Source organism: Antechinus flavipes, chromosome 3 (assembly GCF_016432865.1).
Source record: "Antechinus flavipes isolate AdamAnt ecotype Samford, QLD, Australia chromosome 3, AdamAnt_v2, whole genome shotgun sequence".
Lineage (NCBI taxonomy): Eukaryota > Metazoa > Chordata > Mammalia > Dasyuromorphia > Dasyuridae > Antechinus > Antechinus flavipes.
The window spans coordinates 317,202,630-317,218,274 of record NC_067400.1 but is presented as its reverse complement, the minus strand read 5'-3'; the positions used below and the strand labels follow the sequence as shown (position 1 = coordinate 317,218,274).

At 35.7% G+C, this 15,645-nt stretch overlaps 1 protein-coding gene across 1 annotated transcript in view; it reads right to left on the bottom strand.

Annotated features, from left to right (window-relative positions):
* Positions 1 to 15,645, bottom strand: part of CASR (calcium sensing receptor) — an 82,268-nt gene that overhangs the window by 47,119 nt on the left and 19,504 nt on the right. The window contains exons 2-3 of the mRNA XM_051985392.1: positions 13,156 to 13,462; positions 10,470 to 11,357 (exon numbers count right to left, since the gene is read on the bottom strand). Coding sequence (XP_051841352.1) covers positions 10,470 to 11,357; positions 13,156 to 13,462 — 1,195 coding nt within the window. The remainder of the gene's footprint in view (positions 1 to 10,469; positions 11,358 to 13,155; positions 13,463 to 15,645) is intronic.

Sequence of the window (15,645 nt, the reverse complement as noted above, 5' to 3'; positions counted from 1 at the left end):
CTTTAGATTTCTCACTTGGTGTCAAACTAAACACTAAAAACAAACTTAGAAACAAACAAACAAAAAAGCCTGAAACCACAAAATAGCAATAAAACACCATTAAAAAGTGTTGTCATGAGATCATAGAAAACACAATCTTTCCTTGACCTAGAGCTAGTTTTTTAAAAAATGCAAGTTGTTTGCAAAAGCCCTCTGAGAAATAAATACAATCTATTTGCTGACTCTTGTTTTCTGAGAAAACAAAATATTCACAACCTTCCAGGTGAAAAAGAATGGGCAAATGTTAATTGAATTTATTACATAAAGTACTAAAAATGCCACTTTGGGTGTACTCGTCTAGACATTTATGAAATGCTGTCTTTTCTTCATTTTTAAGGGCAGAAAAAAAAAAACTTACCCTAACCTTTTATTCTAGAAAAAGAAGCTTTCCTGGGGAAACACTTCCATTTTGTTGGCATTTCATAAATGGTGGGTAAAAGACTGTTTCTGATTGTCTTCACGCGATTTATAGCTATAAATTAAATTCATAGTTAACCAGAAAATTCAGTTAACTAGCACAACCCATTCCCTGACCATGCCAACTAATGAAGATATCCTTGTAACTACAATTCCTTTCTACAAAAACTAATAAAAAACTCATTGTTCCCATATTAGTCATTCTAATGAGGCAGTCAGCCAAAGGCAACAGAACAGAACCTTTTTGACTTATTGGAAAGGGCTCTTTCTGTTCCTTGGGGAAATTAAGGCAATGAGCACCAAAGTACAGCACATTATACAGAGCATCTGGAAGAATCTTGTCGAACAAAACATTAGGGCACAGGAGCTATGAAGAGAGGATGAGTCCAAAAATCCACAAGCCTTTCAACTATGACTGATGACAGAATTATAGCAGAAGACTTGAAGCAAACAAACTTCAAATGAAGAATTGGAAATCTAGAGTAGAGAAGACCCAGAATTATTTGGGGACAGCATTTCCATAGGTATGAGGAAACCAAACCAAATCTTGATAATTTAGAGCAATTGGGGAGGGATGGCCTTCTTAATTACTGAAAAATATGAAATGGAATACTTTTTAAATTAATTTATAATTCCTAGAATAGACATAATTTTCCAAATAGCATACAAGAAAATTGCTTTGTAAGAGAAAATAGGCTTGTAAATAATTAACAATTGAATCTGAGGGGAAAAAATACACTTTTAAAATTAATATTCATCGACATTCTACCCATCACTTTCTTAAATCTGGCAACAAATCAAGCTCCAATTTATAATATTTGCTAATTTCTTAGGTGTAAATACTTACCCTGAAAATTTTAAACTTGTTTCAGCACACTCTGGGCATAGGGGGACTTGCCTTAATAAATAATTAAGAATGATATACAATATCATTGAAATATTTAACTGTTTATACATAAATGAATGCTTATTCCCTTAAGCAGTTTAAATATTCTCACTACAACCCTTTTTAGGCTATTAAGTTACTTACTATAATTTTATTTGTATCATTCTATGTAACTAATTACACATAATTATATAATTGTATTTATATATAATAGAGAGAACTTTAGCTTATCATATCACTGCCAAATTGTTACACTCTTAATAATTGCTACATTTCTGGAGACTTTGTGTTCACTTCTCTTGACTGCAGACTCTCTTCCCTTGACAGCCACCTACTATTTTGCTTTTACTCAGCCTCTTTCTTCCCTACTCATCTATTGATGGTTTCCTTCATGTTTCCTTCCTATTTATTCAGTAATTTCAGCCATGTCTGACTCTTCGTGACTCCATTTAGGCTTTTCCTTGGCAAAGATACTGACATGGTTTACCATGTCCTTCTCCAGCTCCTTTTACAGATGAGGAAACAGAGGCAAACAGGGCTGAGTTGCTTAGGGTCACACAACTAGGGAGAGTCTGAATCACATTTAAACTCAGTCTTTCTGACTCTAGGCCCAGTCTATTCACTGAACCACCTAACTGCTCTTTAACTTTGTCAGTTATTAAATTGTAAAACAAATAAATCCCTCTCCTTTCCATGCACATTTGACCTGATAATGTACTTAGCAAGGTAATAAATTTATGATGTAAAGAAAAGCTGATCATTAAATTCTTTAGTAAGAAATATGTCTTCCTGGTTGATTCCAAAAAACACACACAAACTCCCCAATTTTACACTGATGGCTCATTAGGATATTGCAAACATTGAGTTACTAAGAAAAGTCAAATCATAGTTTTGAAAATAAAAAGCTTTAATAAAACAACTGGAATATATATTTTGCATTTTAATTATATCATTATTCTGTAACTATACATAATGTGATGTTATGCATTTAAAAACATTATTGTGAGAAGGGTCACAGGCTTTTTATCACATTGCCAAAGGGATCCGTGGTGCTTAAATTTCTATAAATGATGAAGCCTATGGCTTTGAAACCTTTTTTTAAAACTTTTTTTTCAATTACAAATTGGCTTCAAAAGAAGGAAAACTGAGTTCAAATCTCATCTCTGACACATACTGGCCATCAAATCACTTTACCTATTAGGGCTAGAGGCAATTTTCTATAGGAGCAAAGGTGTTGATCTGCATTAATAAAAGGGAGTTTCCTTACCTAGGAGTCCCTCCTGGGGTCCTCAAACTTTTTAAAAAGGGGGCCAGTTCACTATCCCTCAGACTGTTGGAGGGCCGGACTATAGTAAAAACAAAAACTTTGTTTTGTGGGCCTTTAGATAAAGAAACTTCATAGCCCTGGGTGAGGGGGATAAACATCCTCAGTTGCTGCATCCATCCGGCTGGCTGTAGTTTGAGGATCCCTGTATGCCAATGAATTCACAAATCCAGGCCCTATCCCTATCACAAATATTAACATTTAAATATACAAAGAACCAAAAAGATAGTTGTATAAGAAACTGTGAACTGCTGCTACAAAATAGGTATTTTTAAAAATATGTACAATAAATTTAACATAGTCTTAAACATTGCCCAAAAAACTAATTTGTTTTTGTACTTTGAAGGAGTTAGATTAGAGGGGTTATTTAGGAAGTTCCCCAACTCTTCAGACTACTGTGATATTTCTAAGGTAATTTTTTGATTCTAAGTATTCAGGGTGAGCTTTCGGCGACTGGTTCCTCCAGATATTTTACCTATAATTTGGGAATGTAATTATGGATGTGGAAATTGAAATTACTTTATAAAAATAGAGTCCCTCTCTTCCCCCAGGTCATTGACCTACAGGAAGTAATTAATTGGAGGACATAATAGTAAAAAAAAAAATTAATTAGTTCCCCTTTCTCCCTTTCTAGAAATAAAGGACATTCCACTCATTTATGAATGTTTGGAACATAGTTGACATTGAATAAATGTCTGCTAACTTGATTTTTTAAAAATTAGGAATCGAAACAAAGTTCTATTAAGTAATTAAAATAAATTTCTGTCCTGTTTTAAGCCAGTAGGAAAGAGAAAGAGCAGAGCTAATCAGGACCCTGGACAAACTATTTCCTTTTATCTCTAAAGTCAAATAATCCTGATGTTGCATTGAAAGGAGATCCTACCTGTCTGGGTTCAACCCCCAACAGAAACACACAGCACTATCTACCAAGTCAGATTTGATAGACTCTTAGGCTAAAAAGGGCAAATCTGTGATCTCAGTCAGCCCCTAGGGATAGTCTGACCCCTTTATGCCTGAGATTGGCTACCTCAATTCCTCTTTCCAGGAGAGTTCTCAGTTATTGTCTTGGACCTCAATCAACACTTCCTTACAACTTATTGTTGCTTTCTCAAGCCCTAAAAAGACTTGTTACACTAGTTTGTTACATTTATCTATCCAACATTGATTCCCACCTATGTTCCCTTCTTAACCAGGCTGCCCTTCTTCCTTGCCTTCTCTGTTGAAGAGCTAGTCCAGATCTTGTTTATACTCTCTACCTGACCAGTCTTGGCCACATGGGCCACCACAGCTTAGTAGGTTCAGAATTCTCAGTACCATAACCCTGTATGTACCAGCAAGCATTAAGCCAGTTCCCCACTTAAGAGTAGTTAGAATCACCTCTATCAGATGTAATCACCATTCTCATTCCTCCATTTCATTTATTTATTTTAAATATACATCATTATCTGAATCATGTTGGCAGAGAAAAATCAGAACAAAAGAGAAAAATCACGGGAGAGAAAAAAAAGAAAAAAGAAGTGAACATGGAATGTATTGATTTATATTCAATCTCCATAGTTCATTTTCTGGATGCAGATGGCATTTTCTATCCCAAGTCTATTGGGATTGCCTTGGATCATTTCTGCATTTCAAAGTTTAACACCTACCAGAGGAGAACATTAATATGTTCAGACCCCTTGACCCTGAGCTCCCCAAAGAGGTAAGAGAGAGGAAGATCCCATATGTAACAAAATAGTCATAGCAGCACTTTTTGTGGTAGCAACAAACTGGAAATAAAGTAAATATAAGCTAATTAAGAAATGGCTGAGCAAACTTTGCCATAGCAATAGAATGAAATATAATTGTGCCACAAAAAAGATAAATAAATATAAGAAATGTGAAAACTTTGCATGAACTAATGACAGAGTAATGTAAGCAGAAATCAGGAAAATAATACCCATGACTAAAATTAAATAAATGAAAATAATATTAAGAAAATATGCCTCTCTCCTCTCTTTATAGAAATAAAGAACTATGAATACACTGTTATATGTGATCTGCCTTAGTTGGAATCCAACTTTTTTTTTGTTATTGTTGTTTTTTTTTAGTCACAAAGGTTCATTTGGTGAATTCAGATTGAGGGAGGTTAATTTAGAATGAGGATGTTAAATTAGAAATGAATTTAATGAAGAAATAAAAGGCATCAATACAACTTTGATTTAAAAAAATAGATTTGCATGATCCCCTATGCACAAAGACATAGACAAAGGAGAAAAAAAAAAAAAAAAGGTGTATAGCTATATACAGACATAGACTCATGAAGTAACATTTCCATCTTCTGGCCATTTATGGTATTGCTCCCAAAGATTTCAAACCAGGTGTATTTACAATAATCATAAATGGGAATTATCTCTTGCTACTTGCTCTAATCAATCAAAAGTTTATCAAATACTTTCTATATGCTAGGCATAGTAGGCATAATGTATTAAGTTCTGAAGACACAAAGACAAAATGAAATAAAAAACTTAAGTCCTTTCTATATATCAAATATCACTGGTCTCTGATCATAAGGGTCTTTAAACTTTTGGCACTGCCAAGCCAGCAGAATAGGATAGCGAGTCAGAAAGTGTGATCAAGGATTATGCTTCTGCTGATTTGGGGCACATTTTTTTTCATCAGAGTTCCTTTCCCTTAGTGTAAATTGACTGATTCCCAGAAGGTAAATAAAAGACACCAGATGTATATCAGAATACCTCAGTGATGAGGTATCATGGTCCACCCTAGCCAGGATTCTCTGGTTGGTAAGCTGGTGAGCATCTAAAGGCACTCAAAAGAAATACATCTGTGTCCCTTTGCTTCTATCTGGAGCTACTTTCATTTAATTTATCTAGGTCTCAGTTTCCTCATCTGTAAAATGGGGGAAGTAGTCTCTAAGGGCCTTTATAGCTCTAAATCTGTAATCCTATGATCTCTTCTGCTTAGTGTATCATTTCTGCAAGCAAATGAATTTCAATGGCCAGCTTTGTCCAAAGATGCATCAATCTCTGACTACAGCAATCTAAGTAGCACTACAGAAACAATGAAATGGCCCAATCCAGCTGCTCTCTCTAGGGGTGTTGGAAGAAATGGATACAATACTCCCTCCCTTTTCTTTTGTCTCCACTGGCCTTCTTTCTTCCCATTAAGTTAACAAGATGAAATGAATCTCAGGACTGAATGAGGTTCATGGGCTGAAGTCCCCCAAAGCTGTCTAAGAACTCTTTTTCACATACATGACTTTTCTTTGGTATTTAGTCCAGTTCCTGACACACAGTAGGTACTTAGTAAATTCTTATTGACTTGACTTGAGGAAAGGAACAGTGTTATCATTAAAGAGCCTACAACAAACTGCCACGTGTTTTCAGATAGATAGGATCATAGGATTATTCTCATGGACCTAAACTGTAATGGATCTTAGAGGCCACTTTGTCCAACTCCTTTATTTTGGTTAGTTGTCTTTTCAGTTGTCTGCCTCTGTGGTCCCTTTTGAGTTTTCTTGGACAAAGATACTGGAGTAGTTTTGCTATTTCCTTCTCCAGTTCATTTTACAGATGAGGAAACTGAGGCAAACAAAGTAAAGTGACTTGCCCAGTATCATATAGCTAGTAGTAAATGTCTGAGGCCAGATTTGAATTCAGGAAGATGAGTGTTACTGATTCCAAGCCTAGAACTCTATCTACCATAATAACTTTATTTTATAGATAAAGAAATGGAGGCACAAGGAAATTAAATGACTTACGTCAAAGTCATAGAAAGTAAAAGGTAAAGCTTTGAATAATTTTCACCTTGCCTCTCCTACTTACTTCCTTACTTCCTTAACTCCAATCATGTACCTATGATGAAAGTATAGTGTCAATTTTTTTTTAATTTTATTTTATTTAATAATAACTTTATATTGACAGAATCCATGCCAGGGTAATTTTTTTACAACATTATCCCTTGCACTCGCTTCTGTTTTGATTTTTCCCCTCCCTCCCTCCACCCCCTCCCCTAGACGGCAAGTAGTCCTTTACATGTTAAATAGGTTACAGTATATCCTAGATACAATATATGTTTGCAGAACTGAACAGTTCTCTTGTTGCACAGGGAGAATTGGATTCAGAAGGTAAAAATAACTCGGGAAGAAAATCAAAAATGCAAATAGTTCATATTCATTTCCCAGTGTTCTTTCTTTGGGTGTAGCTGCTTCTGTCCATCATTTATCCATTGAGACTCAGTTAGGTCTCTTTGTCAAAGAAATCTAGTGTCAATTTTTTAACCAAGTGTCAATCATCTCCTCCTTTTTTGATGGTCCTAAATGCACCTCCCATTCCCTCATATGTCCAATGCTAAAAACATCTCCCCAGAATTTCTCTCTCCCTTAGCTCTGGCTTTTGTTGCTAATTCTGGTTAGTTACTGCATATTTTCATTAGGCTAGCAGAGAAAGAGCAGCACATGCACAATTTTGCTGGGAAAAAGAGGAAGGGTTTTCCTGAATCAAATAATCCCCTGTTGGGTCTACCAGGTGGAACTATCATCCCAAGACAGCGTGATTGCTAGAAATAACATGAGAGGGAAGAAAGAAGGGAAAGATGTAGAGAGAAACTGAATGGAAACAATATACAACTAGCCAATTTCACGTGTGAATGTTTCTTAAGTAAGACCTTCATAATGTAGAGCAATGTCTAGACTATTATTACTGAGACAGCAAAGTAATATAATATGTGTTAGAAAAAATTCAACAATAGAGGTTAAAGCAAAAAGGTTTTTCTGGTTAATCATTCTTCAACCAGGACATTCCAGCTAATTGAAATTCTACTGTTGTACAAGTAAAGTACATGAGTACTGAAGGGAATGCCAAGCAAAGGGGTGGTGGTGTAATTAGAGAGGATGTGGATAATCAAGAAAGAGGGAATTTGAAGCAGATTTTGAGTAAGGACTGGTGAAGAGGAAACATATTTCAGGTATGGGCAAAGGATGAGTAAATTTTGCTGTGTGGCCAACACAGAAGGGCCACTTTGTAACCTTTTCCTCAGCATCATCTCTCTTCAAATGATCTTTAATGTCACTTCCCATAGCTGTTGTCTCTGCCTATTGCTTCATCCAACTTCTCCCCTCTGCTCCATTTAAGAATTCTTTCTATTACACTCCAGATTAGGTCCATTCTCTAACTAACTCACTCTCCTTGTCTCCTTTTTCTTCCTAGTCAATTCACTTTGCTATTTTTAGACAGTCTTATTTAATGACACTCTTATCAGAGAATAACAGAACTAACATTCTTGTTATTGTCGTTGTTCTGTCTTTTCAGTCATGTCTGACTCTCTATAACCCCATTTGGGATTTTTTTTTGGCAGTTACAAGGATAGTTTGCCATTTCCTTCTTTAACTAATTTTGCAGATAAGGAAACTGAGGAAGACAAATTTAAGTGACTTGTCTAGTAAATGTTTGGGACTTGATTTGAATTAGGTCTTTCTTACTGAAGGCCTGGTGCTCTATCCACTGTGCCAATTACTTCCCCTCTTACATTCTTAGAGATCATTTATCCAGAGATTTTAACCTGAGGTGCAAGAATTTGTTTTTTAAATAAGACAACTTTTGATAACTATATTTCAATTTTGTTGATTTCTTTGATAGTCCTATATATATATATATAGAAGGTTGGTGCAGATGTACACATCTTGTTTTTTTTTTTTTAACAGAATAACCTCAAGAAAAATACCTAAAATCCTGTGTAAATCATCACACAGAAAGAAGGAATGATAATATAGTATTAAATTTACATAGCATTTTGTAAATAATATTTTATTTGATCCTCACAACAAACCTCTGAGTTTATTATTATTATTTCTCAAATATTTCAATTATTATTTCAAAAACAGAGGTTAAGCAACCTCACCATTACAGAATTAACAAATATCTGAAGTAGAATTTGAACCCACATTTTCAGTCCTTTATCTACTATTCTGTGCTCCTGACATTTTCTCCTTCATACTTGGAATGCTCTCCCTCCTCATCCTGCCTATTGCTTTCCCTATCTTCCTTTAAATCCCAACCCTTTTAAATTTTAATGCTTCCCCTCTTTTAATTTATTCCTTATTTATTTTTTAAATTATTTCCTCTATTTATTATTCATCAGTATTATTCCTATTATTTAATTATTTCCAACTTATTCTATATATAGCTTGTGTATCATACTTATTGGTTTGTCTCTCTTGTTAAATTATGAGATTCTCGAATGCAGAGATTGTCTTTTGTCCCCTTTTGTATTTTCAGCACTTAGCATAATGCCTGGAACACATTAAGTACTTCATAAATGAATAGTGACTGAATGAATGATTGCCTCTCTACAGGAAGAGTTAGAAAAAGGAAGATGAAAGAATGGTCAACAGTATATCTTCACATTCAATATACTAACTAGTATTAATTCCACCTTCTAGGCTCAGGTCTCTGACCTAGATAGCTAAGATCTTCTTTCTCTGGCTCACTACAATGCATTCTTCCTCTGAACCCTCTGTCATATTTCATAATCCTAAGAAGCTTGGGTCCAAACACTAGAGTTGTCAGATTTCCTTCTCTTTTTCCCATTTTCTTTACCCCTTCACCTCTAAACATTGTTAACTCTTTCCTTTAAACCCAAAACCTCTGAAAGCTGAACTGGTATACTTATTACTATACCAGACAACTGTTGGTAGGGGGTAATAATAACTAATAGACAATTTTAGAAATTCTGTTTTGGGTCTTTTGAAATTAAGTTGAAGACAGGCAGTATTTGGACTAAATGCCCAAAGTTCTCGATCCTTCACTAGTGAGTATATATCTCTCTGTATCAACAGTAGATCTCTTTTTTTATTAAAGTGTTTTATTTTCAAAACATATACATGGATTCTTTTTCAACATTGCCCCTTGCAAAACCTTGTGTTCCAAATTTTCTCGTCCTTCTTCCCACCCCCTCCCTTAGATGGCAAGTAATCCAATATATTCAACAGTAGATCTTAACAAAATTGTACCTAGGAGTAAGTAAAGCAAATATTTACTGAGAGCAAACATTAACTCCCTGAAGCTAAGCACATCATCTTGTGTATATATAAGATTTTATACTGTAACCTATAGTATCTATAGCACAATGCTAGGAATATAGTGAATGTTCACTCATTCTTTCTTTCATTCATTTGTTCATTCACATATTTTCTAAGAATCTCTCAAGATAAAGCAATATAATAAATACTTATTGAAGTAAATCTAATATCCCAATACAATCTTAATAAAAGCCTAATCAATTTTAATTCTGTTTAAAGCAGGGATAATAATCTAACATCCATGAAATAATGGGGGTTTTTTAATAGAATTGATTTCTTTGTAAACCTACATATTTAGGTATGTATTAAAAACATTATGTTGAGAAGGGGATCCATATGTTTATTAGATTGCCAAAAGAGTCCATGACCAAAAAAGTTAAGAGCTCTTGGTTTAAAGCATTATAAAAACATCATTGTAGGCAGTAACACAATTTCAGGACACTAAAAAACCTTTTAGAGGCCAGACTTATATGTCAAAAATTGCCACAGTGAAATATGGTGGTTTTAGCAAATATGCTTCACTGTGTAATAGCCTATTGATTTACAGAAATTAGTTGTTAAGATGCCATAACATCTTAAGGTAGAAACAATTTGACTGAAAACATGGGGTTGGGTCATTGGTCTCATATGGGAATTACCTTTGTAAAATGTTCACAGGACCTTAATTCTCTGAGTTAGCCAAGTTCTGCCTTATATACACAGAGCCACATTTTATTTTGACTTCTTACCTGCCAAGCCTCAACCTTTTTAATATCTGCACAGGAGCCATTGGTGAAGAGTCCTTTCCCAGGTGAACAGGTGTATATGTCCTGCAAGGCATGGGCAATGGAGTAGACAGCCAGGTATACATTGTAAGAGATCCGCAAATGGGTGTAGTCCATATATGGTGTCTCAACACTGGTGATGTTTTCATCCCCAGTACACAGAGGACGAAAAGTGGTGGTCATGTTGTTGGGTCTGCTCCTGCCCCCTTCCTCTCGACTCTTCAGAAAGGGGTCAAAAGATAGAGACCCTTTAGAACCTTCCTGGAGATGACAGTTAAATGTCTCTTCCCAAAACTCCTTGGCAAAACCATTATGAACTGACTTCTTGGGGTGTACCTTCTGAAGGAATTCCCTAAATCCTGGAATCTGCCCTGCCTTTAGTGCAAACCCAATTGTACCTCCAATAACATGGAAAAACTCAGGCATGGCTATGAGTGAGGAGCTGGCCCAGGCTTCACTGGCCAACCATATCCTGCCTGTGATGTTACGACGGACAATCTCCTTGATGAGAGGTTCTAGATCGGGGCCACTAGAAAAGACAACAATCACTTTGGCTGTGGAATTCTGGATGACCTCCACGACATGCTGAATTTCATCCTCATCAGAGTACTGGGAGATGAGTTCACTGAAGTTAATGCAGATATCTCTCTCTTCTGCCTCCTCTCGGAACTTCTCAATCCCTGGCCGACCATAGTCATCATCTGCGGCGATGGTACCCACCCAGTTCCAGCGGAAATACTCAATGATGTCTGCCATCGCAGTAGCCTGGTGCTCATCATTGGGGATGGTCCGGAGGAAAGACTTGTACTGGTTTTTGTTGCTCAGGAGCCTGCTGGATGATGCATAGCTGACCTGGGGGGAAAAGAAAGAAAAAAAGGACATTAGATAAATGAGTCAAAAAATTCACTGAAATATCAATCAATCTAAATTACAGGTGATGACTTTGATTTGAAGTTAACTTTGTGGATACGATGGAAAAAAAGATAACCTATTTTATTTCAATGTGAACACTCAGGGCTCTTATCTGTGGGCACTTAAACTTTTAATATAAAAGCAAAGAAGTTGGACTCATTAGTGATTATAAAAAGTGCTCCACCACTGATGTACCTGGGGAGATGAGAAAATAGATAAGAAAAATATAGTGTGATATTATGCTGCTTTATAAGTTTCAAAGATTTGGGAATCCTCCCCTTTATGCTCTTATATTCTAGAGTAAGAAAGACCTAAGTTCAAGTCCCATTTCCAACACTTACTGACAACATGATTCTAGGCAAGTCATTTAATTTCTCAATACACACATTTCTCTAACTGGTAGAATTTTGGTCATTACAGAAGTGAATTTTTGAATGTAGCATCTTTCCTTAAGTCAGTGGAATCAAGCTGGTAGGAAAAGAATGAAGGGAAAAAGAAAAAAAAAATGTTTTGGGGCAGCTAGATGGCACAGTGGATAGAGCAACAGCCCTGAGGTCAGGAGGACTTGAATTCAAATTCAGCCTCAGATACTTAACACTTATTAGCTGTGTGACCTTGGGCAAGTCACTTAACCCCAACTGCCTTGCTCCCCCCACCCCCCAAAATTATGTTCCTCTGTCCCTTTTAGGACCCTTCCTCAACCACTATTCTTGTTAGGAGAAGAAAAGGAATTGATTATTATTCCAGCATTCTTCACTCCCCCCCCCCCCCAAGCCATCTCCTTGGTAGAATCTGATATCTAGTCTGCCCACCTGATATTTGATTTTTCATGAACACTTAGGGATGGCTGTACCTATTATTAGCCTGGGGCTCATAAAACATCTGGAATACTAGGATGCCTATTAGCCAAAGAAGGCGTATCTCTGAATTATGGATCTAAGAGTCCTCACAGGGATCCAAAAGCACCTTCCCATTCTCTTCAGCTGCCCTCTCTACATATCCTTCTGCCAATGTTTAGCTTGACCATTTAAATGTAATGCTCATTTTAGTCATTTTTTATGAACTGACAATCATTTATGACTAGACATCATTCAGTATCATGTAGATGGTAATTATCATTAAATATGTGTTAAATTAGCTCTGTTGTAAATTTCATGTGATTGCAATGCCAAATTGTATATGAATAAACTGTTTTCATAGTTTATTGCCTAAAAAGCATGTTTATTTGAGATAATTTGAATTGATTTGGATTTGTGGAATATGTAAATGTATCCTTCTGTACATACAAACATATTGGCAGATATAAAAAAGAGTCTTATGGGATGACATAGTTGCACTATTTTCATTGTTATTAGAACTATTCATATCAAGGAAATTCCAGAATCATTGGATTCTTGAAGTTGGTACATAATGAAAGGTGAAGCCATCCTCATATAGGATCATCACAGAATCATAAATTTAGAGCTAGAAAGAAACTTAGAGATCATCTAATCCAAACTCTCAGTTTACGGATCAAGAAACTGAGGCTCAAATAGATTAAATGACTTGCCTCAAATTACACAGGTAGTTAATGACAATAGCATGTTTGATTTGGATGATAACTTTGTACCAAGATATAGGGTCCTAGCCAAGTCCTCAAAGGGTCCAAATTACAGACCTGAAGAACGTTCTAGTAAGTATCTCTTCATTGACTTTGCAAAGCCCTCTCCCAACAAAGCTGTCTACGAAGGCCTAATACCTGAGGTATATAGAACAGTCCCAGCAGGTTTGCCACAGCAGTGGATATGCCAGAGCCAGTTGCTCCAACCACAGCAATAGTGGAGGGGATATGCTCAGAGCAGTTGCAGAATTCATCCAGGTTCAAGGAATCAATCTTGTTCTGGGCCACAAAACTCAGTGTGGCCTCTAGGGCTTTAGAAACTGTGTTGCAGGTATCAAATATCCTGTATCCCAGTGTCATGTTGGGGAGGAGAGAAGGACTGCTGTTTATCTCCTCGATGGCAAAAATCATTGCTTGTAACCATCGAAACCCTCGAAAATTATACCTGAAGCAAAGAAAAGAAGAAAGTCAGTATGTGACATTTTTTCTATCATCCACTTTATATCAATAAAAAATTAGCAGTTAAACTCAAAGAAAGGACTTTGTAATTATAACAGCTAAAATTTATATAGTACTTGATGATTTGTAAAGCATTTTACATGTATCATCCCATTTGCTACTCACAACAGGCCTGTGATATAGGTATTCTTATTAATCCATCTTTTTTTTTTATTTATTTATTTAATATTTTCCCTAATAATATTCAAAGCAGATTTTTAAAATTTGTTTTTAGAATTTTTGAGTTCTAGGTTCTCTCCATCCTCACCCACAATTAAGAAACCACTTGTGAAACCAAGTTGTATCGGAAAAAAAAAAACATAGGTCTTCCACATTAATGAAGATAAAAACCCTCCGGAAAAATGACGTTAAGAGAGAGATAGGAGAGAGATAGGAGAGAGAGAGAGAGAGAGAGAGAGAGAGAGAGAGAGAGAGAGAGAGAGAGAGAGATTGAGAGAATGAATGAATATGCTGCAGTCTGAATTCAGATATAACCAGTTCCTTCTCTGGGTATGGATAGGATTTTTCATCATAAGTCCTTCAGAATAGCTGTGGATGGTTGTACTACTGAGAATAACAGTAATTTACAGCTAGTTGTAGAGAGCCAGAACTCTGGAGAAGCATATTTGAAACAAGGTATTAACTCAGAGGAACTGATAAGACAATGGTTATCTAGTTTAGCATGGTGATTAATAGTTCTCTTGTTCGGTACTTAGTACTTAATATAGTTCTACAAGATTAACACCTATTCTACAAGATTCACACCTACGATGATGTTATTATAATAGAGTATATAAAAGCCAACGAAGACTGGACAAGAGACATTCATTCCATCTCCCACCATCGTGGTGGCTGTCCTGACCTCCTTCATAATCTGTCCCCTTGCCTGAGGAGCTGCTAGCTTTCTGGAGGCCCTTCAGACTGGCCTTGGTCTCAGTGGAGAAATGCAGGCTAGTTAGTTAAAGTGCAGGAAGCAGGAGAGCCTGATCAAAGATGGAATGTCTCTCTCTTGAAATCTCTCTGAGTCCCAGAGCTTGAGCTCCAGCCTCCAGTCCTCTGTCTTCTCTGAGTCTGTCTCCGAGTCTGTCTCTAAGTCTGACTCTGACCTCTTCAATACTCTATTAAAATTAAATCCATTCATCATACTGAGTATAAGCCAATCATTATATCACTAGGGAACCATTATTTGTTGTAAGATTAAATCAGTCACTGAACTAGAGAACTATTAATCACCATGCTAAACTAGATAACCATTGTCTTATCCGTTCCACCGAGTTAACACCTTGTTGTAAGAATCCTTGTTTCAAGTACACTTCTCCAGAGTTCTGGTCCATTACAGCTAATCATCCCAGAACATTGCTATTACTTTGTATATAGTACATTTCACTTTGCTTGAGTTTATGAAGGACTTTACAGGTTTTTTTTTTTCCCTGAGAGCATCCTGCTCATCATTTCCAATAGAGCAATAATATTCCATCATAAACACACACTATAGTTTATTGAGCCAGTAGGGCATCCCTTCAACTTCATTTTTTGTTTTGCTCTAAGAAAAGAATTGCTATGAATATGTTTTACATATAAGTTATTTGCCTTTTTAAAAAATCTCTTTTGGTATTCATGCCAAGTAGTGGTATTAGGTTAAAGGATACATGTGAATTTGAGCATAGATCAAATCCTTTGATCATTTATCAGTTAGAGCATGGCTATTCCATTTTAAATATGAAGCAGCTGAATCTGAGAGAGATTACATATCCTGTGATTGTCCAATATATGATCCACATGAGAAAGCACATGTTTTAAGATGAAAATTAAGAGGTTTCATCTAATCATAAAGCAAAATAACCAAAATTCTTTTTAAAAAGAGATAAACATGATAATCTTAATGATGATTCTATTAAAATTAATACTATTAATCATTTATCATTATTTAAATATTTAAAATTAATTGTAATGTTAAAAGACAATACATATGGAACAAAGCATAAAGTGGTAAATACAAGCTCAATTTGTTAACTTTTTGCCAGAATGTTAGATCAGTAAGAGTATCCTCAAAGGTCAGCTAATACAAATTCCTTATTTTATAAATGAGGAAGGTAATTTCCAAAGAGGTATTGTTATTTGCCTAAGGTC